The 27858-nt window shown below is 36.4% G+C and overlaps 4 protein-coding genes across 6 annotated transcripts in view; 3 read left to right on the top strand and 1 right to left on the bottom strand.

The window, feature by feature from the left end:
- The first annotated feature begins 4824 nt into the window (after nucleotides 1–4824).
- On the top strand, nucleotides 4825–5385 carry LOC114174482. Its single transcript, XM_028059322.1, has one exon. The coding sequence runs from the start codon at nucleotides 4825–4827 to the stop codon at nucleotides 5383–5385; it is 561 nt and encodes a 186-aa protein (XP_027915123.1).
- Nucleotides 5386–5441: 56 nt separating this feature from the next.
- On the top strand, nucleotides 5442–6345 carry LOC114174481 (uncharacterized mitochondrial protein AtMg00860-like). The gene is made up of 3 exons (XM_028059321.1): nucleotides 5442–5565; nucleotides 5677–5738; nucleotides 5869–6345. The coding sequence occupies exons 1-3, from the start codon at nucleotides 5442–5444 to the stop codon at nucleotides 6343–6345; spliced, it is 663 nt and encodes a 220-aa protein (XP_027915122.1).
- Nucleotides 6346–6666: 321 nt separating this feature from the next.
- LOC114174480 lies at nucleotides 6667–7059 on the top strand. Its single transcript, XM_028059320.1, has one exon. The coding sequence runs from the start codon at nucleotides 6667–6669 to the stop codon at nucleotides 7057–7059; it is 393 nt and encodes a 130-aa protein (XP_027915121.1).
- Nucleotides 7060–19525: 12466 nt separating this feature from the next.
- Nucleotides 19526–27858, bottom strand: part of LOC114173632 (importin-9) — a 32248-nt gene continuing 23915 nt past the window's right edge. Inside the window, exons 17-33 of one of the 3 annotated variants that reach the window (XR_003602532.1) lie at nucleotides 27722–27783; nucleotides 27533–27656; nucleotides 27398–27455; nucleotides 26962–27074; nucleotides 25548–25625; nucleotides 25401–25463; nucleotides 25217–25312; nucleotides 25007–25116; nucleotides 23733–23922; nucleotides 23434–23548; nucleotides 22938–23050; nucleotides 22765–22842; nucleotides 20535–20600; nucleotides 20327–20455; nucleotides 20148–20204; nucleotides 19975–20061; nucleotides 19526–19884 (exon numbers count right to left, since the gene is read on the bottom strand). Coding sequence is in view for 1 of the 3 variants with exons in the window: in XM_028058123.1 (XP_027913924.1) it covers nucleotides 19834–19884; nucleotides 19975–20055; nucleotides 20148–20204; nucleotides 20327–20455; nucleotides 20535–20600; nucleotides 22765–22842; nucleotides 22938–23050; nucleotides 23434–23548; nucleotides 23733–23922; nucleotides 25007–25116; nucleotides 25217–25312; nucleotides 25401–25463; nucleotides 25548–25625; nucleotides 26962–27074; nucleotides 27398–27455; nucleotides 27533–27656; nucleotides 27722–27783 (1584 nt within the window). In the remaining 2 variants the exon portion in view is untranslated. Of the gene's footprint in view, nucleotides 19885–19974; nucleotides 20062–20147; nucleotides 20205–20326; nucleotides 20456–20534; nucleotides 20601–21517; nucleotides 21602–22764; nucleotides 22843–22937; nucleotides 23051–23433; nucleotides 23549–23732; nucleotides 23923–25006; nucleotides 25117–25216; nucleotides 25313–25400; nucleotides 25464–25547; nucleotides 25626–26961; nucleotides 27075–27397; nucleotides 27456–27532; nucleotides 27657–27721; nucleotides 27784–27858 lie in introns of those variants that run through there. The other 2 variants (XM_028058123.1, XR_003602533.1) reach the window with 2 other exon arrangements.

The following is a 27858-nucleotide window of genomic DNA, read 5'->3' as shown; positions in this document are numbered from 1 at the left end:
TATCCATCGTGTACGATGCTTAATAATGTAAATTTCTATGATTTAATTGTATGATAAATGGGTGTGGGAATTATGTGAGGATAACCATTGGTTCATGAGTAGAGAGGGATCCTTGAAAGGAAAAAGGGCTGATCCCCTAAGATTGACAGAGACATTGGGCAATAATAGAGTATTAGGTAAAATCATAAGTATTAAGAAAGGGAATTACACTTGTTAAGGTGAGACTCGTGAATCGCATGGAGGTTGTAGAGCACAAATCATTGAATTTGATTAGTGAGTGAATGCTTGGATTTTAGGAGTTTTAGACTGCAAGTCAAACTAATTTGGTTGTTAAAACCAGTACAGTTCGTTACTGATATAGCGCCTGGTGGCACAGGTAAGGTGCGCCAGGCGGTAGGATCTCCAGGGGGGATCCCTGCACTTTGTGGTGCTTGACGGCAAGGTGTGATTCGCCAGGCAATAGACCCCACAATAATGGGTCTGCGAGAGGCTGGCGCTTGGCGGCAAGGGGTGTACCGCCCTGCGGTCTGGGCAGATTTCGCCTGGTGGCGCTTAGGCTACGCCAGGCGTTAACGCTACTGTTAATGGCTTGTTTGTGTATTGCTTTATGCAATAATGCTATACTTGGATCGGGATATGTCTTGCCATGAGCGGGTAGGTTCATGGATGGTGGTTAACATGTGATGATATGAGCGGGGAGGTTCATATCCGGTTACTCTCGTGTGGGGATACGAGCGAGGTAGGTATATGTTTCGTGCTCACGCTTGAGAGATGCTGCATGTTAGGAGGTACGTGGCTGGTGGATCACATGTGTTGGACAACGGGCAGTCAGGTCCGTAGAGCAGGACTACGAGCAGGGAGGTTCGTAGAGGCAGGACCACGAGCGGGCAGGTTCGTGTGAGCATCATATTCTTGTGTCCAAGGCTAACCATTGGTGGGATTTGAAGGTTGAAAGGCCTTGAGGTTTAGGGTCTTAGCCAAGAACTAATTAGAATGATTAAGATGAGTTTATTACTTATCTTGTGTTATTGTATATATTATTTTTCTAATTTTATCAGCTCACCCTTTCTGTTTGTGTTTGGCGATGATTGTGTGATTCGTTACACAAGAGCAGATGATGATACAGGTGATGCTGACGATGTTCAGGCGACAGAGTGAGGGCTAGCTGGGATTAGAGCTAGGGATATTTTTACTATGTTTTTATCATTTCATTTGGAACATTGGAACTTGTAATAACTTTTGGTTAATTTCATTTGGTTTTTTTGTCGCATTGAATATTAATTTAATTTTTCCCACGTTTTGGGAATAATAATATTGCGACGTTTTAAATTCATTTTCCATATTATTTATTTAATTAAGTAATATTCCTTAGGGATGTTACATTTGGTATCAGGGCAAATGTTTTGATTTTTGGGAAAACTCGGGGAGTGAGCTGACCGCTTATTGTTTGTAAAATTGTGTGGTATGTTATTGATTGTTAGCAACTAATAGATCCTGTTAGAATTTTGAGTTGTTCAATGTTAACAACTGAACTATGTGGCGTGCACAAGCTATGGCAAACGGGAGATGTAGGAATATTGTTGGAGCTGATGAGATTACGAATGCAACCCACAAGATGGTAGATGCGATGCAGCCTATGGCAGCGCAACCGAGAGCCATGATTCCACCTGTCAGACCTGTGACGATGGAAGACTTTATGTGCCATAAGCCAGCGAAGTTCACTGGGAAAGCCACCCCAGACGAGGCAGACGCATGGCTTCGAGAATGCGAGAAAATATTCAGGGTAATAGAGTGCACCGAGGCACAAAAGTAGACCCGGGAGGAGGATGTAGCAGAAGCAGACCCGGGAGGAGGAGGTGACTTGGACCAGCTTCAATAGGAGATTCCTGGAGAAGTACTTTCCTAATAGCGCTAAACATGAGTGCAAGGCGGAATTTCTCACTCTACAGCAGGGGAGCTTGTTGTAACATCCCGGTAGGATATTACTTAAAGAAAAAAATAAAATACAATAGAATAAAATGAAGTAACATAATTTCCTCATTTATTTATTAAAGCATTCCCCAAAAATGCGGGAAATTTTTAAACTTTAAAATTAAAAATAAAAATATTAATTTTCAAGATAACACCAAATTTGCCTTTAGAATTAAATCCAAATCCATGAAAGTTGTAATCAGATTACATAGAAATTAAGTAAAACATTTATAAATTCCCCTCGTACTCTGAGCCCACTCTCCGCCACTATGCATCTCCTGGCCCACCTGAAACATCATTTGTTCCCGGATAAAGATTACCCGATCATCGCCATACACAAACAGATAGGGTGAGTTATGCACATATAAGTAAATAAATATGAAATAACCCCCAGCCCATTCATAATTATTTATTTGTTTACAAAAAACACTCATAACCAATATGAGTTCATGCATGTACTCTAAATCTGGGATTTCATGTGCTTCCATGACCCTCCTCGCTCGTGGTCCAACCTACAAGCTTATCCCGCTTGTAGTCCTGTTTCACAGACTCTCACGCCCGTTCATCCGAACTCCTCGCTCGGACCCGGACACGCATACCCGCCTTTCCTACTATGAACTCCCACGCTCATAGCATTCTCAAGTTGAGCATGAAACGAACTCCCTCGCTCATTCATCCCAACAAGAGTACCTTCAGTGAACTAATCCCTTCACATTCCGCATGCGGTCCACCCATCACGAACTCCTCGCTCGCGACTCAAACCAAGCACATCCCAAATCCTAAGGACTTAGTCCTTCAAGTCCCAACACCACAACACATGCACATAACTTCCTATAGTCTAGAATATACCAAACAACCAGTCCAAACAATGCGTACAACTTGGCTTCTCGCCATTCTCGCTTAAGCTATATGCCTTCGCCCAAGCAAGTGCATTTGTCTCGCCTAAGCTGAATCACCTCGCTTGAGCGAGCGTGAAACACCTCACCATGCTATCTCGCTTAGGCGAGGTCTGCCCACCTAGGCGAGGTCATCTCTCACCCAAACTCACAATTCTTTCTCGCCTGAGCTACAATGCAAGCAACACACCAATATTTATCACAATTGCTCGCTTAGGCGAGACCTTCTTGCCCGAGCGAGACCCTAGTTCTCTCAAACACTCAGCTCCTCGCTTGAACGAGGATTTAACGTAAAAATCCCCCCCTTTTCGTCGCAGCCTTGCTTGGGCGAACCATTCTCGCCTGAGCGAGAGAGCAGGTCGCTCAACACTAGGCAGGTCGCTTGGGCGAGATGCTCGACCCTTAAACCAGTACAAATTTCTGCAACTCTCGCTTAGGCGAGAGTGACTCGCTTGGGCGAGAATTGCAGTATTTCCCCCTGTTCATGCGTGAAATCAACCAACTAACCATGCCAACACAGTGCAATTCGTACTAAACAACCATATAAGCACCAACAACCCAAAATAGACATGTTATAGTCATGCTTGAACCACAATCACGGGACTCATCCATGATCCTGCATTCTGAACCAAAACCCTTAACCCTTTCATACACATCAAATGTATCACAATTCCAGAGCATACACAAATCTTTTGAGAAAGTCATGACATGGAACCATACACATATCACGTAATTCACACGCACAAAAGACAGCTCTCCTAACCTGGAATTCTTGATAAACAATTGGGAAGAAAAGAGTGCTTCTCCTCAAGCCTTCTCCCAATTCAACCTCTTGTGCACCCAAGACTCACCACTCCCTCTCCAATTTTGGTTCTCCTCTCAAGCCAAAACAAAACAATTGCAGAAACCATTCTTTCCACCTATAATTTGTCTTTTATATGTGTTTTAATAGAGGTTTAAGTGCAAAAAAACGAAAATACCCTTAATGAGGTGTTAATTGCTATTCAAGAGCCTTCATTTGGTGGTTTTTCAGCCCCTATTGGCTGCCCTTTTGCTAGGTTTTCTTTACCTCTTCACATTCAACCACAACTAATAGTTAGCAAAAAGAGAGTCAAATTTGGGTTACCAAGGTTTGAACCCATACAATGCTCATCATCAAATCAAGGCACAACCACTCAAGCAATTTATCTTTTTGTGAAATTTACATAATTCTACAATCATGTTATCACTCAACACGATTATGCTTATTGTTAAAATTAATAAAAATCAAACAACACAAAATGGTATACATAGGACTCGAACCCAAGTCCTCTCATACATATAAATTACTCTCAACCACATAAGCTAGTACTTTTCCATGTCACATCAAACAATATTTAATGCCATAAAGGCTCCTACTAACCGCATTTATTAATTAATTAATTATTTAGTTAATTAATTTTCATGGGTCTTACACTTGTCGGTGCAAGCATATGTGGAGAGGTTTGAATATCTATCGAGGTTTTACTCATAGACCGTCATTGATGAGTGGCATTGTAGGAAGTTTGAGGGCGGCTTAAAGCATGAGTTGTGACGTTTTATAGTACCCTTGAGAGTCAGGGAATTTCCCGTTTTGGTCGAGCAGGCCAAAAACGTGGAGGAGCTGGAGATGGGGCCCAGTCGGGTCAGCCGACTGTAGAAGAGCAGTGTAGAGGGCAGATATCAAAATAAGCCCTACAGTAGACATGCATCATCCTCGCAGAAGTTGAGATGCTATAACTGCACAGAAGAGCATCTGAGATGGGATTGCACGAAACCAGCTAGTAGTTGAGGGAGCAGTGTTAGCATTCGCAAGTGCTATGCATGTGATCAGCCGAGGTGCTTTTCTACCAAGTGTCCTAATAAGAAGACAACCCTTGGATCAAAATCTCAGCCACCTTCATCAGATAGACAAAGAGCAGCAGGCCGGGTGTTCGCCATGACCAGCATTGAGGCAACCCGATCAAGTAACCTCATCCTAGACTATTGTTTGTTATTTGGTAACAGTGTGTTAGTGTTATTTGAATCAAGAGGTTCACACTCATTCATATCCCATGACTGTGTGAAGAAATTGGGATTGTCGACTCGTGACCTGGGATGCGAGTTGATAGTCTCGACACTAGCATCTGGAAAAGTTTCAACAAATTCAGCCTGTGTTGGATGCTCGGTGGAAGTAGAGGGTATACGATTCAAGGGGAACCTCATTTGCTTGCCTTTGGAGGGACCAAAGGTTATATTGGGAATGGACTGGCTGTCTATCAACCATGTGGTGATTGATTATGGACAGCGCAAAATTATATTTCTAGAAACTAAAGGGATAGACTTGGTATCATCACAAGAGGCAGTGAAAGATGTGAAGGGAGGAGCTACTTGTTTTGTGATAGTGGCTCAAGAGAAAAAGAATATCACAAGAGAGCATATCAGTAGAATACTGGTAGTAGATGAATCGCCGATGTATTCCCAGATGAGATACCCGAGTTACCACCTAGGAGGGATATAGATTTCTCAATTGATCTAATCCCTGGGGCAGGTCCAATGTCGACAACACCGTACAAAATGGCACCGGAAGAACTAGCAGAGTTGAAAAAGCAGATCGAGGATTTTCTAGAGAAGAAATTCATCAAACCTAGTGCCTCACTGTGGGGAGCTCCGGTGTTACTAGTGAAGAAGAAGGATGGGAGTTATCGGTTGTGTGTAGATTACCAGTAGTTGAATAAATTGACGATTAAGAACAAGTACCCACTGCCGAGGTGTGTTTTCTAAGATTGATTTAAGGTTTGGATATCATCAGATCTTAGTCAAACCCGAGGATGTCCAGAAGACCGCATTTTGATCGAGATATGGGCATTACGAGTATGTAGTGATGCCATTTGGAGTGACTAATGCTCCTGCAGTCTTCATGGATTATATGAACTGAATCTTCCGCCCCTATCTGGATAAGTTTGTGGTGGTGTTCATAAATGATATTCTCATCTATTCTCAGAATAAGGAGGAGCACGCAGATCATCTGAGGATTGTGCTGGAGGTATTGAGAGAACACCAGTTGTACGACAAACTGTCTAAATGTGAGTTCTGGTTAGAAGAGGTACAATTTCTGGGGCATGTTATCTCTTCACAAGGCATTGTAGTGGACCCGAGCAAAATCGAGACAGTGTTGAAGTTGAAAAGAACTCAGACGGTAGCTGAAGTCAGAAGCTTCTTGGGGCTGGCAGGATACTACTGTAGGTTTGTAGAGGGGTTCTCTAAAATGGTGAGTCCTTTAACTTGGCTCACTAGAAAAAACCAACCCCTCTCCTGCGAACAGTTTTTTGAAGAGATGAAAAGGAGGTTGACAACAACTCCAGTACTAGCTATTCCAGATACCAGTAAGAAGTTTGAGGTATATTGTGATGCATTTTATCAGGGTTTGGGTTGTGTACTGATGCAGGAGAAGAGGCCAGTAGCCTATGCATCTAGATAGTTAAAGGTGCATGAAAAGAACTACCCTACCCATGACTTAGAGTTGGCTGCTGTAGTGTTTGCTCTCAAGACATGGAGACACTACTTGTATGGCTCCTAGTTTCAGGTTTTCAGTGACTACAAAAGCCTGAAATACTTGTTTGATCAGAAGAAGTTGAATATGAGACAGCAATGATGGATGGAGTACCTCAAGGACTATGATTTTGAGTTGCTTTACCATCTTGGTAAAGCAAATGTAGTTGTAGATGCCTTGAGTCGGAAAAGGATGCATATATCAACAATGATGGTGAAGGAGCTATAATTGATCGAGAAGCTCAGGGATATGAACCTAGGCATACAATTGGGGGAAGACTCTATCAAGTGCAGTGCTCTAACATTGACCAGTGATATCTTAGAGACTATCCGAGATCAACAAAAGAATGATGTTGAGCTGCAACAATTTGTGAGTTGGTTGGGTACTGAGAAAGGGAAGGACTACAGGATGGGATCAGATGGTATATTGCGTTTCAGAGATAGAGTTTGTGTGCTGGGAAACTGGAGATTGAGGAAGCAAATTCTAAAGGAGGAACACAAAAGTCGTCTTAGCAAACACTCAAGTATGACTAAGATGTACCAAGATCTGAAACAATCCTTTTGGTGGAATGGGATGAAAACTGATGTTGCCGACTTCGTGGCATCATGCTTGGTATGTCAGAAGGCCAAGATTGAACACTAGCGACCAGGGGGTACACTAGAGCCGTTAGACATCCTGCAGTGGAAATGGGATAATATTGCCATGGACTTCGTGACTCACTTGTTGAGGTTTGTTAGAGGGCATGATTCAATCTGGGTAATAGTGGACAGGTTGACTAAGTGTGCCCATTTTCTCGCCATTAATCAAAAATGGTCTTTGGATAAGTTGGCCGAGTTATATATTCGAGAAGTGGTTAGGTTACATGGTGTGCCAGCTAGTATAGTATCAGATAGAGACCCGAGATTCACATCTCGCTTTTGGCACTCTTTACAGGCAGCATTGGGGACTGAGTTGAGGATGAGTTCTGCATATCATTCCCACACTAATGGGCAGTCGGAGAGGACGATCCAGTCGTTGGAATATATGCTATGAGCTTGCGTGCTGGATCATATAAGAGGTTGGAGTGAGATGCTTCCATTCGTAGAGTTCACGTACAACAACAGCTACCACTCCAGTATAGGCATGTCATCATATGAGGCCTTGTGTGTCGATGATGCAGGACACCCCTATGATAGAACCAGGATGGTGAATCCCTGGTATTAGGTCCAGAATTTTTGCAGCAGACTTCTGAGAAGGTCAAGGCGATTCAGGAGCGAATGAGAGCTACTCAAAGTAGACAGAAGTCATATGCAGATAAGAGGAGGCAACCTTTGGAGTTTGAGGTCGGGGATCATGTGTTCCTCAGAGTTACACTGACTGCGGGTATTGGAAGGGCTATCAAATCAAGGAAGTTAACTCCGAGGTTTATTGGGCCCTATCAAATATTGAGAAGGATTGATGCTGCAGCTTATGAGATCGCCTTGCCACCGCACTTGGTGAATCTGCACAATGTGTTTCATGTTTCCCAGTTGAGGAAATACGTAGCAAATCCATCTCATGTATTAGAGTCAGACGACATTCAGATTAGGGATGACTTGACGGTGAACACCAGATCAGTGCGGATTCTTGACTCTCAAGTGAAGAAGCTGTGAGGGAAGGAGATCAGGACTGTAAAAGTGCTTTGGGATGAGGCTACTCAGGAGATGACCTGGGAGATGGAGGATCGCATGAGGCAATCCTACCCACACTTGTTTCCTGGTAAGTCCTATTTTCGAGGACGAAAATCTTTAAAGGTAGGGGGAGTGTAAGACCCGGGAAAATTAAATAGTTAAGTAAATAATTATTTAATAAATGCGGGTAATAGGAGCCTTTAAGGCATTTAATGCGGAGTGATATGACGTGGAAAAGTACTAGTTCAAGTGGTTGAGAGTACTTGATTGTGTGAGAGGACTTGGGTTCAAATCCTATGTATGCCAATTGTGTGTTATTTTAATTTGTGCATTATTTTGTTGATATATTTGAATGCTAGACGTGATAATATAATCCTAGAATTATAGGAATTATCACGAAACATTATTTGGTTGAATTAGTTGTGCACTTGCTTTGTGATTAAAGGGTTGTGGGTTCAAATCTTGTAAGGAAATAAACTAGAACTTTCTCTTTTGCTTAATTTTATTTTGGCAGGGGATTGAAGAGGCTAAAAACCCTAGTTGCCAAGAGGGGCAGTCTAATGGATAGGAGACAACCAAATAATGGTTCATGATTAGCCATTAACATGAAACTTAATAGCAATTTTTGTTTTAGTGTTAATTACACTTAATTAAGGTAGTAAGTGAGAGATAGAAGGTAATTAGAGGAGAAAGAGAGTGTTGCATTTTCGTGTCAAGGTTAGGCAAGGGTTTTCCAGGGAAGTGGTAATGATTGAAAGGAGTGGTAAGGTTGAAAGAACGTGGTTTGGAGTGGAAAGCAAAGGCTAGGAAGGTTTTGGTGGAAGGATATACATACCAATTCGAGTTTAGCAAGGAATCCAAGTAAGGGGAGTTGTTTATAATGGTTTTATTCGTGTATTATGCATTGTGACTTGTATGAACCCTATTGCATGAATCCTATCCCCAATTACATTGTTTCTCGCAAATTCTGGGTTTTTGCCCAAAAACCGCCTATCGGGCATTAAGGTGCCGCCAGGCAACACATAAGAAATGACCCAATTTTTTGGGTTCTGCGATGAACCGCCTGGCGGCGATGAACTATCGCTAGGCGGTACGACGTGTTTTGTGCTATTTTTGTGTGTTTTGATGCAGGAGTCATTGCGACTTTTAGAATTGGTTACTATCCATCATGTACGATGCTTAATAATGTAAATTTCTATGATTTAATTGTATGATAAATGGGTGTGGGAATTATGTGAGGATAAACATTGGTTCATGAGTAGAGAGGGATCCTTGAAAGGAAAAAGGGCTGAATAAATGTTTCTGAATCAGTAATTATATGATGCAAAAGGTAGGATATTGCACTATGTTGTGCTTATAAAATCTATGTGAATTGGTGTGGTTTGGTTTAATGGGATTGTGCGTCAAATTAAAGCGAACTAAACTCCTCGTAGGTGCAGAAAACCAGGTTTTTTAACCAGGAACTGGTGTGCCGCCTGACAGAATCGTATTGGCCGCCAGGGAAAACAACACCGTTGAGAATTTTGGGTAGCGACTGTGAGGGGGTGTGCGAGTGAATTGAATCTCAAGGCCATGATTATGGATTTCAATAACGAGGAGGGGTTATGAGAGTTTGGATATAGAAGGGTTAACAAGGAAATGAGGATGGTGGTTATTCTAATATATATAAGGGAGAAGTAATATTAAATGCTAAATTTACAATGGTATTGGGATAAATAGTTAGGAGCCAATATGGTGGTTGATCTGAATGGTTGAATTTTGTATGTTGATTTGGATGATTTTCCTATGCGCATGATTATAAAGGTAAAGTAACCCCCAAATTGGGTGTAGCGTTGAGGGGATAAATAGTGAATAAGTGGTTTGACCTTAATTCGGTAGTACAGTAGCATGCGATCGAAGTTAGGTACTGGATTGGTGGTTGATCCCCTAAGATTGGCAGAGACATTGGGCAATAATAGAGTATTGGGTAAAATCATAAGTATTGAGAAAGGGAATTACACTTATTAAGGTGAGACTCGTGAATCGCATGGAGGTTACAGAGCGCAAATCAATGATTTTGATTAGTGAGTGAATGCTTGGATTTTAGGAGTTTTAGACTACAAGTCAAACTAATTTGGTTGCTAAAACCAGTATAGTGCGTTACTGATATAGCACCTGGCGGCATGAGTAAGCTACGACAAGCGGTAGGATCTCTAGGGGGAGCCCTGCACTGCGTGGTGCCTAGCGGCAAGGTGTGATCCGCCATGCGATAGACCTCACAATAGTGGGTCTGCGAGAGGCTGGCGCCTGGTAGCAAGGGGTCTACCACCCGACGGTCTGGGCAGATTTTGCCTGGCAGCGGTTAGGCTACGCCAGGCATTAACGCTGCTGTCAATGGCTTGTTTGTGTATTGTTTTACGCAATAATGCTATACTTGCACTAGGAGATGTTGTGCCATAAGCGGGTAGGTTCATGGATGGTGGTTAACATGTGATGATATCAGCGGGGAGGTTCATATCCAGTTACTCTCATGTAGGGATACGAGCGAGATAGGTTCGTATGTTCCGTGCTCACACTTGAGAGATGCTGCGTGCGGGGAGGTACGTGGCTGGTGGATCACATGTGTTGGACTATGGGCGGGCAGGTTCGTAGAGCAGCACTACGAGCGGAGAGGTTCATAGAGTAGCACTACGAGCAGGAAGGTTCGTAGAGGCAGGACTACGAGCGGGGAGGTTCGTAGAGGCAGGACCATGAGCGGGCAGGTTCGTGTGAGCATCATATTTCTGAGTCCAAGGCTAACCATTGGTGGGATTTGAAGGCTGAAAGGCCTTGGGGTTTAGGGTCTTGGCCAAGAACTAATTAGAATGATTAAGATGGGTGTATTACTTATCTTGTGTTATTGTATATATTATTTTTCTAATTTTATCAGCTCACCCTTTCTGTTTGTGTTTGGCGATGATCGTGTGATTCGTTACACGAGAGCAGATGATGATACATGTGATGCTGAGGATGTTCAGGCGACACAGTGAGGACTGGCTGGAATTAGAGCTAGGGATATTTTTACTATGTTTTTATCATTTCATTTGGAATATTGGAACTTGTAATAACTTATGGTTAATTTCATTTGGTTTTTCTGTCGCATTGAATATTAATTTAAATTTTCCCACGTTTTGGGAATAATAATATTGCGATGTTTTAAATTCATTTTCCGTATTATTTATTTAATTAAGTAATATTCCTTAGGGATGTTACATTTCGCCTAGCGACGTGAGAGGCGCGCTAGGCGGTTTTGGTGCAGTGTTGGTGCGTGAGGAGGATTTCTACACAACTTTAGGTGATGTTCATGATACGATGCTTTGGCTGGGGGCCCAATTACGAGTGCATCTTGTATTAGGGTAACACGTGGCCACTCTAGGCTGTAGCCTGGTGGTTTAGGAAGTCTAGTGGAGTGTGCGAGATCGTGGCTCGTACGGTGAGGTTTCGGATGATTGCCCTCTTCAGTGCATCTGATAGAGTTTTTGTAGTCTAGGAACAACTACGAACTTATGTTCGTTTTTGGGAACTTCACTTGGTGCTGCGGTGAGAGGTCGTGGCAAAGTTATTCCCACATGTTGACTAACAGGTGGTGGCCTGTAGTCGGAGGGGCGAGTAGACACTCGTGCAGCAAAGATCAATCATTGATCTCACCTAAAGGGTATAGAAATAATAGACGTCTAATGCAAGTATTTAAAGTTGAGGAGCTAAGAAAAAGGGGAATTCTAACAAACGTTATAATTTTGAGATGTTATATTTATTGTCATATTTTGGTTGGTTTATTTAAATGAGCTCACCCTATCTGTGTGTGTTTGGTGATGATCATGTAACTTGTTACATGGGAGCAGATGTTGATGCAGGTGAGCATGCGGATGCATAGAGACAGAGTGGGGATCACTATGAGATTGTTTACTAAGTTTTATTATGGATTTTTCTTTTGTAACACTTTTATGGATGGTTTGGTTTTGTAATAACTAAACATTGTAGTTTTATTTATTAATGAAGCGATGTTTTTAAGTTTAAATTTTCCCACGTTTTGGGAAAGTTTTTGAGAATAAATGAGGTTATTTTATTATATTTATTTTGTTTTTTATTTAATAAGTAATTTCCGGCTAGGACGTTACACCTTGGAGCTTGCTTCAAACAATATAAAGCCTTCTTGAGCCTGTACACTTTCTCCTCCTAGCCTTTTACAAAAATCCAAGTGGTTGTTGCATATATACTTCTTCCTCGACTGAACCATTTGTTGACATGAGAAGCCAAGGTGGTTTGCCTCTTGAAGATTTGATGAAGCTTGAATGAAGCTCTTTTGAACTATCTTGAAGCCATTACCATTGAAATGAAGCCTACATTGATGAATGAAAGGAGATTTGATAATAACCATGTTGATCAAGGCTGGAACATATGCTTTCCATGTAGTTACATCATTAAGAAAGTGTATTTGTAGTTTGTAATTCATGTTGTAGACCTTATAGCATTAATTAGATGTAGTTTGGTCTTTATTGTGTTTTTAATCTGTTGAACGGTTTCTCAACAGGTTAAAATGTCTCTTTTAATATGTTGAATGACTTTTTAACAGGTTAAAAGGTTAGATGTAGTAGTCTTAAACTGCAGCAAATTCAATCAGTTGATTTAGTTTTTAATCGACTGATTTCACTTAAGTCAAGTAAAATCAACCTGTTGAATTTCGTAACAGTTTGACTATAAAAGCTGTGATTTTCTAAAGAGAGGTAAGTTGATCATTTTAGAGCACGAATTTGTTCTGGAAACTTGTGGAAACTCTCTCCTTCGTGATCATACGTGTTGCAGCTAATCAAGATTGATCTTGGATCAATTCTTGGAGCTTTTGGCTTGGTTTGAAGCTTGGAGAAAGTGGTTTGTGGTAGGATGGGTTGTGCTACCACTGAGGTTTGATCTTTCTCAAGCTTTGTGTGTGTGCCTGGTGGTTTTCCAGTTCTTGTTGTGCTGGTGTGATTCTTGTGTGATTCAAGAGTCTTTTGTGGTGTTTTTGCATATTTTGGAAGTGTTAGGGTGGATACTTTGTAAATCTTTTGAAATAGTGTAAAGTCAAGCTCAGGTTGCCTAGACAAACTGGATGTAGCTCAGGTTTGAGTGAACCAGTATAAAAATCTCGTGGTGTCCTCTCTTCTCTAACCTTTCTCTCTTGCTTTTTCATTTTAAAGTTTAAAGAACTTGTGTTTTAATCATCTTTTTCATGTTCTTGCATGTTTTCATAGCATTTGCAACATTGAGCAAGTTTACATAATCATTTGGAACCTATCTTGATCATTCTTGTGCATTGTTCATGGTTTAAAATTCAAATTCACATTTCTGCAATTTTCCCAGTATTTCAGTCGACTGTTTTCTTGTTTCAATCGGTTGATTATACCATAACAGAATTTGTTTAGTAAAATCAATCGATTAACTCTGTTTTTGATCGATTAAAAGTGTACAGTTCAGTACTGTTTGCATCCTAACTTGATGATCTATTTGATTCAATTAAAGGTGGTTTTTAGCTTGCAAAGATAGCCTAAATTTTTAACTAGCCAATTCAACCCCCCTCCTTCTTGGCTTTTCAACCATTTCAAAACTAACACCATTGAGGAAGGCTAATTTTACATCTAGTTGGTGCATAGACCAATTTGAATGTACAACTAGTGAGACAACTACACGCACAACCTCTAAGCTTGCAACAAGTGCAAACTGTAACATCCCTATTTTTAATAAGTTGTATTATTTAAAACACTTATGAAATTTTCTATTTTTACTAATGTTTCGTATTTTATTATGATGTAGTTTAAACATTAAAAATATATTTTATCATGATGTAGTTTTTACTTATTAAGAATAACCATAAGAAGAAAAAAAACTAATAAAATATGTATGTATATATATATTAAAAAAATATTAGGTAAAAAAATTATTAATTTAAATATTATTAAATAGGTGTGTGTAAAAAAAATGAGATAAGAAGAGATAAACATTATCTCTTCATTAATTAAAGTGATGATGATTTCAAAAGGATAAGCACATGTGTGGCTTATAAATACATATATTTGGAGATGAAATCAAGTCAGGAATAAGAAGTTACGTGAAAGTGAAAGAAAGGAAAGAAAGAAAGGAAAGAAAGAAAGAAAGGAGAGAGAGAGAGAAAGAAAGGAGAAAGAAGGAGAAAGAGAAAGAAAGGAGAGAGAGAGAGAGAAAGAGAAAAAGAAAGAAGAGAGGGAAAGAGAAAATAGGGAAAGAAAGTTTAGAGTAAAGATTCAAAGAGATCTTAGTCCTCTTCAATTATTATTAGTATGCCTTTCGATCAATAAGGTAAGGGGGAGTGAGGGTAAGCTCTTTTTATATTAATCTTGATAAACTCATGGGTGTTATATTAATCTCTTATTTATTTTTAATCATATATTATTTTATTTACTTCCATTTAACTTATTTTCATTTACTATCATCTTATATTTATTTAATTTATCTTCAGTTGTGTACTGATCCTATTTATTTATTTTATTTTATTTATCTTCAATTATGCACTAGTCCTATTTATTTATTTTATTTAATCTCCAGTTCTGCACTGGTCTTGTTTATTTATTTTATTTATGTCCAGTTATGCATTAGTCCTGTTTATTTATTTTATTTAATTTATTTAATTTATCTCCAGTTATGCATTGGTCCTGTTTATTTATTTTATTTATCTCTAGTTGTGCACTGGTCCTATTTATTTAGTTTATTTAATCTCCAGTTATGCACTGGTCTTGCTTACTTTATTTATTTTATTTATCTTTAGTTATGCACTGATCCTCTTTATTTATTTTATTTAATTTATCTCTAGTTATGAACTAATCCTTTTTATTTATTTCATTTAATATATCTCCAGTTATGCACTAGTTCTGATTAATTTATATTTTTATTATTATATTTATTTATAACATTTTAATCTTTATCTTGTTATTTATTTAAAGTTCTCGCTTTGATTCTTATTTTATCATTCTTTTATAATTAATAAATAAATAAATGTAAAGTAAAATAAGTATTAGTTTATTCAGTGAGCTTGGATAGAAGAAAATTACATGTACATTTTATTTTATTTTATATTCTTTATGTATAGTTTATAGTCATCACATTTTATGACCTTTGAAAATATTCAAGAGTATGTCAATTAAGTCTGGTTTCAATAAGTTGAGATTAAACCAGTGTCAAAGTGTTTGTAATTGGGAAGTCACAGTTTGGTACACTGCGGGATGAAAGGTAGGGACCATGGTAGGGTCTAAGGAAGTTTTACCAAGTAGGTGAATATTTAGATAGTTCAGAATAACGCACTGGACTAGGATATTCATAGGCCAAACTTGGGACTATTCGATACCTGCTCGGCATCGCCAAGGTTAGGTAGTGAGTATATATCTCTTTATGGGCCTATAAATGGCTAATATTCCCGAGAAAGAAATAATTATGATGGTACCAATATTTTATGAGAAATACTCAGCTACCTAATCACTTCACAAAGTAACTTCTGATGTTCATAATGGATCGTCAGAAGTGGAATATGGATCCATATGTATGGTAAAACAAGATCAAGTTTTGTGGTTGTAGGTCCAAATCTAGGTCCCTAGTGTCTGTATTGTTTGTTGAGTTTATTAAGATTGATATTTAAGGCTTATAAAGACCTCACTCCTTTCATATTTTTCTTTCATATGTACCTGTTGCAAGAGCAGAAGAGGAACCTGCTAAATGAGAGTTGTTCGGGATATTATTGGTGGATCTTCTGAAGATTGACTCATGGATAATTTCTATTAATATTTTTAGGAGATATTAAAAATATAGATAATCTTCTATTCTGATGTAGGACTCTTAATAATATACAAATATATATTTTTATAATATTTCATGAACAATTACAGAGATGTAAACTATATATATATATATATATATATATATATATATATATATATATATATATATATATATATATGAATACGAAGTTATGTTATTATTAATGTTCTCTCAAGGAAAATCTTATGGTAAAAAAAAATTAATTCCATATCTTTTTATCAAATAATAATTATTTAATATAGTAGTCGGGGCATCACACAAACACCTCTCCAAAATCAATCTTGTCTTTTTATAGAAACCCCTTGGCTACAACTTTGGCCTTGTATCTCACTACCTCACCTTTTGGATTTACTTTCACCTTGTAAGCCTATTTTAGAGTAATAGGTCTCTTGCCATAAGGAGGATAAACCAAATCCCAAGTTTGATTCTTCTCTATGGAGGCTATCTGTTCCTTCATTGCTCTCTACCAATTTTCATCAGTTGTAGCTTCATCAAAATTAGCAAGCTCAGCTTAAGCAATTAATGCAAAATGGAGAAGATTACCTTCTACTATGATATATGCATCATGCAACAGTTCATAATCATTAAACCTTGATGGTCTCTGAACTGTTCATGATGATCTCTTCATATGAACATCTTATTTTACAGATATTATATCACTAGCAACACACTTCTCTTCCATCATAATTATTGACTGAGGTGTCTCTTGATTGTTGTCTTTCCACGTTCAGCCACAAGTTTCATCAGTTACAACATCATGTTGACATGCACTTGATTGGTTTTTGGATCTAGTAATTTGTATCCCTCTGTTGGAAACCAATTGAACTCCTTTGTCGTTAAGCATTCTTCATTGCTTTTTAGGAACATGTTTGAAACAAAGAGAGATAGAGACTCTTAGGTGTGCAACATTTGACTTTGACTTGCTCCAAGCCTCCTCAAGTGTTATACCTTCAAGTCTCTTTGTAAGAAACCTATTCAACACATATGAGGTTGTTAGTGCAGTCTCTCCTCATAGATAATTTGGTAGACCATTGTTCAATACTGTTTTGTTCCTTCTCTCAACTACACCATTGTGTTGAGTTGTATTTGGGGTGTGATCTCGTGCTCAATTCCAATAGCTTCACAGAAATCACTAAATTCTTTTAAGGGGTGTTGTCCACCTCCATCAGTTTTAAGCACCTTTAGTCTTAATGCTTTGTATCGTATGGACTTAACTATGGTGACAACAACAAAGGAAGGATTCTTGCCACATGAGAGATAGGCACATTTAATTATTTGAGCAACCAAACATAACTCAATTCCATTATAAGACATTTCTTATATAAGCGTCAGGCGATAAATAACAACATTCGTTTAGTTCTTTGTTATCATTTGATAAACAATAGTTTTTTAGTTTGATGTCTTTTATTTGCAAGACTAAACATGTTAGTTGAAAATGATGCTTTGTATCATCTAGACTTAGCAAAACTACTTAAAGCATTAGTCTTAATGCTTTGTATCGTATGGAGTTAATAATGGTAACAAAAACAAAGGAAAGAGTCTTGTCACATGAGAAATATGCACACATAATCAGTTATCATCAAATATGTCTTATTAATTGAAATCTACTCAAAATTATTAGCTAGGTATGCAATAAAGGTTTAAAGGTAATTTTTTAAAAGGCATTGTCAATTAGATTAAATCCAGTAAGATCGACCTAATAGAATTAGCTATTAGGTCTACTATACATGGGTTTAGGCCATTTTAGCTTGCTCTATCCTGAGTTAACTTTACTTTACTTGGGCTTAACTTAAGTGAACTTAAATTGGGTTCAAAAATTAGGTTAAGCCAATGCTTAAATAGAGCAATTTCAAATTGAACTCTTTCTATAATTGAAATTCGGTGTTCTACTCAGTGTGTAGAGAAAAATCATGTTTTGACCTATTTAAAAAAATAATTCATTCCATATAACATTCAAAATAATCGATTTTTACTTATGATAATTGATTATTCTAGAAAGATTTTGAAAATTGAGTTTAAATGGGATAATCAATTATTTTAGAGCTAATCAATTATCTCAATAAAAGAATATTAAAACAATTATCAAGAATGCTAAACGATTATTACACTGAGAAAATCGTTTTGCAATACATTCAACCGTCTCCAAGGTGATAAAGAAGTTTTTGCACTACTATAGTCTTTCACTTACCATTTAACCTTTTTATTACTCTAAAAACTTAGAAATTTCATTCACATTACTTGAAAAGAATTTTCACAAGTGTTCAATATAATGTTTATTTTCAAGCTATCTTCATGACTTCCATGGCCAAGCTAAAGGAATATATACACATTACAAAACTAGATAAAGCCAAACAGAAAACATGTTTCACTAAAATCAATGAAGTATATAAGTCACATTTAAGTATGAAAATACAACTTCCATTTACGAATGACAACTTTCAAGCCAACACTAGATTGATGGCATAACATCGCTGTCATAAGTTCACGCTCAACAAGCGACCACCCCAGTGACACTTTTTTTTTTTTCATAAACCATTATCATAAAAAACTTTCTTTAAACCAAGATATTCATCTTCATAAATCAACATTGATCACTCTTATATGACTTCATATTACACTCTGTATAACGCTGTGCTAGTTTAAAATTATAATGAGATGACGTCAAAAAAATTGAAGTTTACATGATCTTAAGTTACACTAATATTTATAGAAAATTTTATTATAGAACTCATAAGAACTATTATTACCGATCTTTTAGCTCCTAATTTTAATTGGTAACGTAATTATCCTAAGATTACCAAAATTCGTTTCTACATGAATACCAACAATATTGTACATGAATACCAACAATATTGATAAGTCATCTTATACCATAAATGATGGATTATGAATTAGTAGTGAATGAGAGCCCAGTTAACCCAAAAATGGTTTTGATCGTACAAGTCAAAATAAGACTAATGAGCAATCTGAACTTGGTCCAGAGTACCTCAACTAAGGCCATAACAATTCCTCCGACCAGCAGCCTGAATTATCAATGGTTGATTCTTTTTTGAACTTTGAGTGATTTATTTAACGAAGGCACGACATTGCACAAACAGGTTAGTGTAAAGCGCTTCTGTAAGCCTAAAATCACTTGCGTTTTATCTCTAACGGGCATTTTAAAATACAACCTCTCAACCAAAACATAACATAGGACTTATTAAATGACAGCAACGTTAGTTACAATGCTAAGTGATATGATCTATTATTAAATAACAGCAACATTAATAAAAAAATTCTAAAAGTAAAATGATCCATTATGATCGCATTTAAACTTTAGAAATGATAATATTTAATAATTTGTGGTAACGATTGTTCAGTTCATTTTTAATCGAGCAGTGTTCTTCTTTATAGGTAACAGATATACCCATTTGAGAAAATTCACTCAAACCCAAAGGAACAACAGTTATATGCTTCTTGAGTATTGATTCTCCAGAAAAGAAAGGGATCATTACAATGGGAGGGAAAGAGAGAAATCATTACTGCAACCAATGCTTAACTATAGACTCTAACATTCCAACATGAAATATAAACAGTTTTCTAACGGGGAATAGTGACAAGCAGAACCAATACAATTGAAATTTTTATGCACCATTATGCTACCAACTGAGATTTCTTCCTTTTCTTGAATAATCAAAATACAATTGGTATACAAAAAATATTTGGTCAATTATAGATGGGCAGAAACCAACTAAAAACAAAACATCGCCAATACATACAATAACACATCCAATAAAAAACTCAATAGACATAAACACCTTTCAGAATTGCAGACCTCCCCAACCTGAATATTGGAAAAATATTGGTTTCCAACCATATCTTTGTTGGATTCTTAATAGTATTATCAACCCATCCTTGAGACAGCACTCGATGATTACACACTAAATTGTCATCTCTTCAGTACCATTTGAATGGCATTTCGTTGAGACTGAGTCAAACTCTGCAGTGCAAGCCATGGTAAATAGCAGAAGTTAAGCAACAATCGTCGATACTATAACGTGAACTAAATGAAAAATATTACTCTGATAACCTGGCAAATGTGATCTAAGAGCTGTCTGTCAGATTGCGAAAAGCTAACAAAGAAATCAACAAGGTAATTTGCCAGATTTATCTGTCACTTGCAACCATAATTGTAAATTGTTAACAAACACATGCAAGTTAGAGCATTACATTAATAAAGAAAACAGACTCCAGATCACAGACCTGATTGAGGGGATCGGCAACACTAAAAAGGTTATCGTCATACTGATCATCTCGATCCTTTTAATTTTGAAACAAGTTTAGCAAAATAAAATAATAAATTAAATTTCAGTATAAAACTATGATATAATTGCATGGTACCGAAATTAAGATAGGTTAGAACAACTGTAACTCAACCAAACCTCATTAAATACTTTAGCCATTGCTTGAAGATGTTCATCAGTGGCTTTTCCCAAAGGTGAAGACACCGAATAAAGAAAATCTCTATCATTTTCAATGCCATCTGCTTCAACTTCTTCCCAGTCACTATCCTGAACACAGTTTATATATTAGGTAGCAACTTTACTAAATAGTATACAATTGGCGTACATAACAATATGCATTAAATACCACAACATCAGCTTCCAAAACTTGTTCTTGTATTTCAGTTAATGCATCCGCCAACAAAGCCACTATCTGCAAGATATTCAAAAAAGAGAAAACATACTCAGCTTATGATACAATATCAAAACATTCAACTTATTCATAGTCTTATTTTAAAGATAACTGCAAATTTTAATGAGGATGTTAACACAGTAACATTGTTGCAATTCATCGTAGAAACTGCACTTTGAGCTTTAAAAAATATCGTTGATACAAGTGAAAGAAATGTAATATGAAACCATTCCTGTAACTTTACCTAACAAAATGCAATGGGGTAGTTGACCCGGCTGCGTTATGGGAAGTGAGGTTGTTGAATAAACTTTGGGATAGTTGACCAAATAATATTGAATAATGGTCTGTTTAGATAAATCTAGGCAGAAGCACTTAAAAGAGTTCAATATAGTGTACACTACTACTATGACAACTCAAGGTGTGCCTGAAAAACACATAAAGCTCAAAGCATTTTCATTTGCTCTACGTGAGAGAAAAGGATTGTACTATTCTTCAGCCTCAAAAAGCCACTTCCATAAGAACACAAATTTGTGGCAGTAGATGACTTGATACAGAGACTCTTTGTGCGTATTGGGAAAGGTTTAAAAGATTGTTTGCAGGTTGACCCCATCATCAAATTAGTAAGCAGTTCTTTGTCCAATATTTCTGAGGGATAATCCATTACGGTTGGGAGTATGATATATGCAACAAGTAATGCTCTTGTGAACAAAACCCCAACTTTAGCAAGGAATTTGATAGATCCCTTAAGGTGTACTCCCATAGGCCCAAACCAACAAACACTAGAGGCTAGATAGGAATGTGGTAGTGGAAGTTTGTTAGAGGATGGAGAAAGGGAATACAAGAATATTTCTGTTTTATGGGAAAAGGGAAAAGGGAAAATGGGAGAGATTTTATGGAGAATTTGGAAATAGAAATGGAAGTCCAGAATGCCATCTTACGTGGTGCTTTACTGTGCCTCATACATTTTCAGCACTCTTCTTTTTCTTTGTTGTCTTCTATGTTAACAGCTTTCTTCCATGGGCCTTGTACCACATCAAGTAGGAATAACGTTGTATAAAAATATATAATTGAGTTGAAATATTCACTTTATAAGCTAGTTTTGTGAGATTGAGTTAAACATAAACTCACTTGTTCAAATGATATTAGAGTCATTTAGAACCTATCCTAGTCAAGTTACTTGGGACTATTACGCCACCATTATTGGGCTCCTATTAGATCATCCATAAATATCTAATTTTGTGAGGTTGAGTTTCGCACAAACCCACACACTAAGAACAACTTCAATATCATTATACACTACATACGACTTTGTACAATTACTTTGTAAGCTTTTAAGTCCGTTTTCAGACTTTAGCAAATTAGTTGACTTTCTTGCACTTTACTTTCTTATAGTAGTTCTGTTTTAATCAACTATTCAGAATCTTCGGCAAGTTAAATTCAGTTTCCCATTACGTTCTTCTATTGGGTTCATTCTTCGTTACTCTTTACATTTCAAAAATGCAATTTAATTTTCTATTGAATCTTATTATGGCTTTCTAAATTTTGAGGGTTAATTTTCTGGTTTGATTCTTGGTTCATTCCTTCATATTTGGTTTTCTATGGTTCTATCCCAGCTCGCATGTGAGATCATGAAATTGGTGGAAAGACCCTTTGTAAACAAATCTGCTAACTGAAGTCTAGATGGGACGTAGAAAGTAGTGATAAGGCCACTATCCAATTTCTCTTTAATGAAGTGTCGATCTATCTCTATGTGTTTGGTCTTATCATGCTGAACTGGATTGTGAGAAATGCTAATAGCTCACTTATTATCACCATAAAGGATAATAGGTTCTTCACATGTCACCTTAAGATCATTTAGAATAATCCTCATCCATAATAATTCACACACCCCTTATGCCATAGCTTGAAATTCAACCTCTGAACTAAACCTTGCAACAATATTTTGTTTATTATTTCTCAAAGCCAGTTATAACTATTGAACAGTTATAAAAATTAGACATTTATAATTGACATCTGTCAGTAATAATCCTTTGAACTATACATAGATCAGTTGTAGCATGATCACAATTTTTGTTCAGATATTGATCAATACAACTTTGGTTCAGTATTCTCTCCAGTCAATTATTAATATAATTTGACGTCAACATAACATGTTCAAACAACTATGCATAATAAAAAGAATTACCTTGGTGGGAAGTGGTAATATTACCCATTGATTCGGAGCTGACTTAGCTTTTGATCTTGTGGTCACTCCCTCACCAGACTTCACGAGGCAATAAGCTTGGGAAATCAGCAAAAGTAATCCCAACCCCCAGGTGACGACAAAAGGGAACGAAGAGTATCATATAATAGTAATACCTTAATTAGATGGCCTTGGACATGTATTTTTCCCAATTCATTGTGCCTGCTGGTTAGCAACAAGGCCAGGGCACTTGTAGTTACTTTTATTTGATATGCTCCCTGTATATCACCTGCAATCATATATCACATCGAAGAAAATTGATCTTGTTTATGCATATCTAAGCATACCTTATTGATCATTCTCATGTTTCACAGAGGTAAAAGTGACATAAACAGGAGTTTTGCAAAAAAGGATAGATAGACTAATCACACGCACTGAAGGGAGAAGTTACTATAATAGTTAGGTATTAGAATTTTTTAGTACTTAGTGACGTAAAATCTTTCAGCTATCCATACATGAGGATAACTCCATACCAAAGAGCAGTTACACACACATCTTTCAGTTCTATGGACAAACTACATTGCGACAAACTCATAATTTCAAAAAATGGAAAATACCAAATAGATCACACAGCAAAATATCCTAACAACAAAATAGTAGAAGGATGCTCACCCTGCAGCTTGGTCCATTCTGAAATCACATAAGCAAACGAATTGTCATGTCCATCCGCAGGAATTGAGATCATCAAATCAATAAAATCTCCAACATTAGGAACGCTCATGTGTACCTGAATAATATTTTGTAAATTATCAATGTGGACAGAGGGAAAGCAGACATTAGAATCATTCAATTAACTGTTTTCAACCTCCAAAGATTCTTTACAAAAAAGAGATATTTGACTGTTAACCATTCCCAACAAAAAACTGAGAATAGAATCATTATAAATCAATCTGAAAATTTGGCTATATTACCAGTCTAGCAAAAACAATTAGCAATGAGCTTCGCAGGACGGCATTTTGAGCAGATTGCATACGTTTGACAAGTGCAGCAACCAAGTCTCGTATATGTACTGCCATATGTGATGGCAAATGCAAAATAAGTTGAAGAATGTAACTCCCAACAAAGAGAGACCCGGAGCTTTCCAGTTCCGGGTTTAGTAATCTGTTCAAAATAAATGAAATCAGACAACAAATTGGAAACAGAGATTAACAGATACATCCACATGTGACATAAGCAGGAAACCTAAAATAAAACAAAAGAATAAAATGTTTGTGACTGTTACTATAAAGGAGGTTGGAAGTTTAAATGAACAAGATGTATTAAAGAGAATATCTTAGAGTTTAGACTTGGAACGTAACTTGATACCATAAAACTTTTACGGTGAGAATTACCCAAGATTTGTATGTTCTATTTATTGTGATATAGCACATTTCTGTTATATGTTGCTGATTTAAGAGATATGATCACTAGCAAAAACGAGAGGACTAAACACAGTGTATTCAACCTACATTGTTGGACTTTATTGATGTACTTACCGGATACAAAGAGAAGGTGATGAGTGCGTTTTTATGCACTCATACATTGCTTAATCTTATCTTTCTTAAAGAATAATTGTCTTTAAATCCATTCTTTAATCTGGGATTCGTCCAAATGGGATAAAATGAGCTTTAAATGAAATTATGCACTAAAATCAGCTTTTTAAAGCCATTTTAAATGATAAGTGTTCTCGGTAGACAAAATGCAGCAGACGATCTAGCTAGATGAGTCTAATTAGAAAGTTTAGTCTATTGAATTTTCCTAGATGACTTGATAAATCATTTATGAGCTGAGTTTTGATGATGTTATATAATTGCATAAGTATTTCTTGAGCATTCTAATGTGTGCTTTGTGTAAGGCAAAAAGATGGACCTAAGCCTGTTCCATCTACCACTTTTAATAACAGAAAATAATAAACTAAACTGGGAATATCTAATAGTATGTAACAATACAATAAACTCGAGGTTTTGTATAAATCTATGTATAAACAGGTTGATTTTGCAGAAAATATAGAAACAACAGTTACTGTTAGAAGTTATCCATTTCCCATGCTGGTTTTCTCATTTTCCATATCCTAGAGGAAGGTTTAAAAGCTAAAACTTAAAGAAATAACAAAATGAATTGTAAATTGTTTGAACTAATATTGAAAGAAGCTTGAAGCAATAATGGTAGTGAATGTACTTAGACATGTAAAATAATAGCCAACTACCTTGAAGCTATATCAAGTAAACTTCTCATAATTGATCCAGAATCAGATCCCCACGCAAGAATTTCTTGTCTTCCCCCAGATATAAATGCAGATAAACACTCTGTAGCATTCTGCTCATATCAAGTGAATACATATATTTAATTCTATGCTCCAATCAGAAATAGTTTAAAATATAAATAACAAAATAGGATCTGTGTATCTAAAATATACCTGAATTTCACTATGGTCATCACTTTGAAGGGTTATTTTGATAACAGCGTTAAAAGAGACATCATATATTGCTTTCACTACATCAGCAGGGGCATTCTGTATATAGCTACAACGAACTGAGATGAGAAAGTCAAAAGATAAAGTGCTCAAAGGTCAAGGGTGACATGTTTCTAAGTATACTTGCCTTCAGTAACATTGTTACCAGATCTAGTGATCCAGCAACCAAGCCTTCAGTTTGCTCTTGGGGCTACAAGAACATAGGTGTGTAAGTAACAGGTAATATTCTAAAATCACTAACCATTGACACTTGGTTAACTTTGAATACTCATACTTTATTCAAAATTGGTCCAACATACGGCAAAATTCTGGAAACCAATGGATGTATGCATCCAGGAATGCTTTTTATAGTCTGGAAAAAAGAATAAACATAATCAGATGACAAAAGAAATTATTTATAAGCAAGCATTATAATAACTCTTTCCAAACTATGCAGCAGTTATGAACCAAGGAATCTATATATAGAGCTCGATGAATGATAGCTTCAAAATAACATCTTAGAGAATAGCACATAAGTTAAAGTACGAACATATGTGTGTATTTCGAGCATACATACACACACAACAAAGCTCTCAGTACATGTCACATAACAACCAGCACACAATTAACTTCATACGTGTGTTTACAACTGCAAATGCTCGATTTCGTCTCTCTATTAATAAAAGATTCAATCAAGTCCCTCAATTTTAAAAACGCAACAATGTGACCTTCTTAAAGTTCAAAAAAATCACTCGACTTTTAAAAAGCCAACAATGAGCCTCATTTTAAATCATCACTACGCATTTCATATAAACTGTATTATGCATAAATTAAAATTTCAATGTTTCTGTTTGTTAACGATTTTACTGCTAATTGGATGAACAGTGATCACACTGCTACTTCATTGAACATTTTAGCAATAATGAGACAAAATTGAATGAAACAAATACTAATGGGCTTCAAAGAAAATTAAGATAACTATTTTTTAGTATTTAGGACCTAAAAGTCATATTTTCTTTTTCACATACGAAGGACTATGCTGATTTTTTTTTTTTGGGACCAAAAACAGATATGTCAAAATTTCAAGGACTAACATAAAAATTAAACCCTATTCTTATTTAAAGCATATATAAGATAAAATAATCTAAATAATAAAAGGGAGACATAATAAATTATTTAAACAAAATTTTATGATATGGTAAATTAAGACTTTAAGTAAAACTCAACTCCAAAAAACCGATTTGTAAAGTAAAGTTTGCATCCATTAGATATTGTAATTTGACTTTATCACTAGTTAATACGGGGTTTCGTCCTTTTACTAATTATAATTATTATTAATAATAATAAGTATTATTATTACTATTATAATAATAACGTTGAATAAAGCATAACACATAATATAATAATAAATAAATAATTGTAAAAGAAAATAGAATAATGGCTGAGTCTGCTAAGCTATCCCTCTTTAGCGATTTTGGGGTTGACCACTACAGACTCCATTCTAAGATTGGTTTCTTAAAACAGCACTGACTATTGACATCAACTTTTGCTTGTGATTGGTTCGATGGAACATTCCACGTTAGAATCTCATGTTTTACAGACCTACCTCAGGGTAACGTTTAACAACATCAGTCATGACTAATCTAAGATGCCAAGCAAAACAACCAAGTAACTTTGGAGATAATAATATTAACAAATAAAATCATTACCTCAAGAATTTCAAGTGCATCAATACTGATAAAAGGATCCGAAACATGCGATGCCCACACATTAAGGATTACAGGAGAAATCATGTTTTCAACTACCGTTGATGATTCACGACCTATAATAAGTAATGATGAGGGAATAAATACAGTTGAAATGGAAACAAGAGATAAATTTTAGTAATAACAATTTTGAAAAACTTCTCAGCCCAACGATTTATAAATTATAACACATTCTGCACAAGCAAATCTAATAGCTTTCAGGTAAAAACAAGAGTACAGCATATTTACCGAATAAAAGTATGAATATATAATCAAGCTAGCATCCGGAAATACATTCAATATTACACCTAATTTAAACAAATTGCTAGCTGAGATATTTTTAAATCATATACACACGTGAGTGCGCCTGTGTCAATATCTGAGCAGTATACAGCCTAACCTGCTTTTACTGCAGCAAGTAATGTATCAAGTACCATGTGCAAGGTTTCCTCTGATGCCTGGAAATCATATTTTGGTAATTAATACATGCAACAATAGTAAAGATAAATAACAAAAGCTTTTATATTGTGGGTACATGATTAAGAAGATCAATGAGGGATGAAAATAAACCCAACAACTGCGATTGGATAACTTCATTTGTTGCTTCAGGAAGGAGGTTAGAAAGGGCTCTACAGGCACCTACTTTTACAGGTGGGGGCCTGTTATATTCAAAGTTAGAAGAGTATATTACAGAAAGATTACAAACTGAGACAAGTTTTCTTACACATCAATTGTAACTGCCTTCATTCCTAAATAGAGATAGTGCTCTACTAAGCCACTGCTTATCTGTAAAATATTAAAGATCAATTACAAGTCATAACAGAGAGAGATATTGAGAACCTTAAAAGTTTGCACAGGACC

The sequence above is a fragment of the Vigna unguiculata genome, chromosome 2 (genome assembly GCF_004118075.2).
Source record: "Vigna unguiculata cultivar IT97K-499-35 chromosome 2, ASM411807v1, whole genome shotgun sequence".
Taxonomy (NCBI): domain Eukaryota; kingdom Viridiplantae; phylum Streptophyta; class Magnoliopsida; order Fabales; family Fabaceae; genus Vigna; species Vigna unguiculata.
This window is presented reverse-complemented; position numbering and strand designations above follow the sequence as displayed.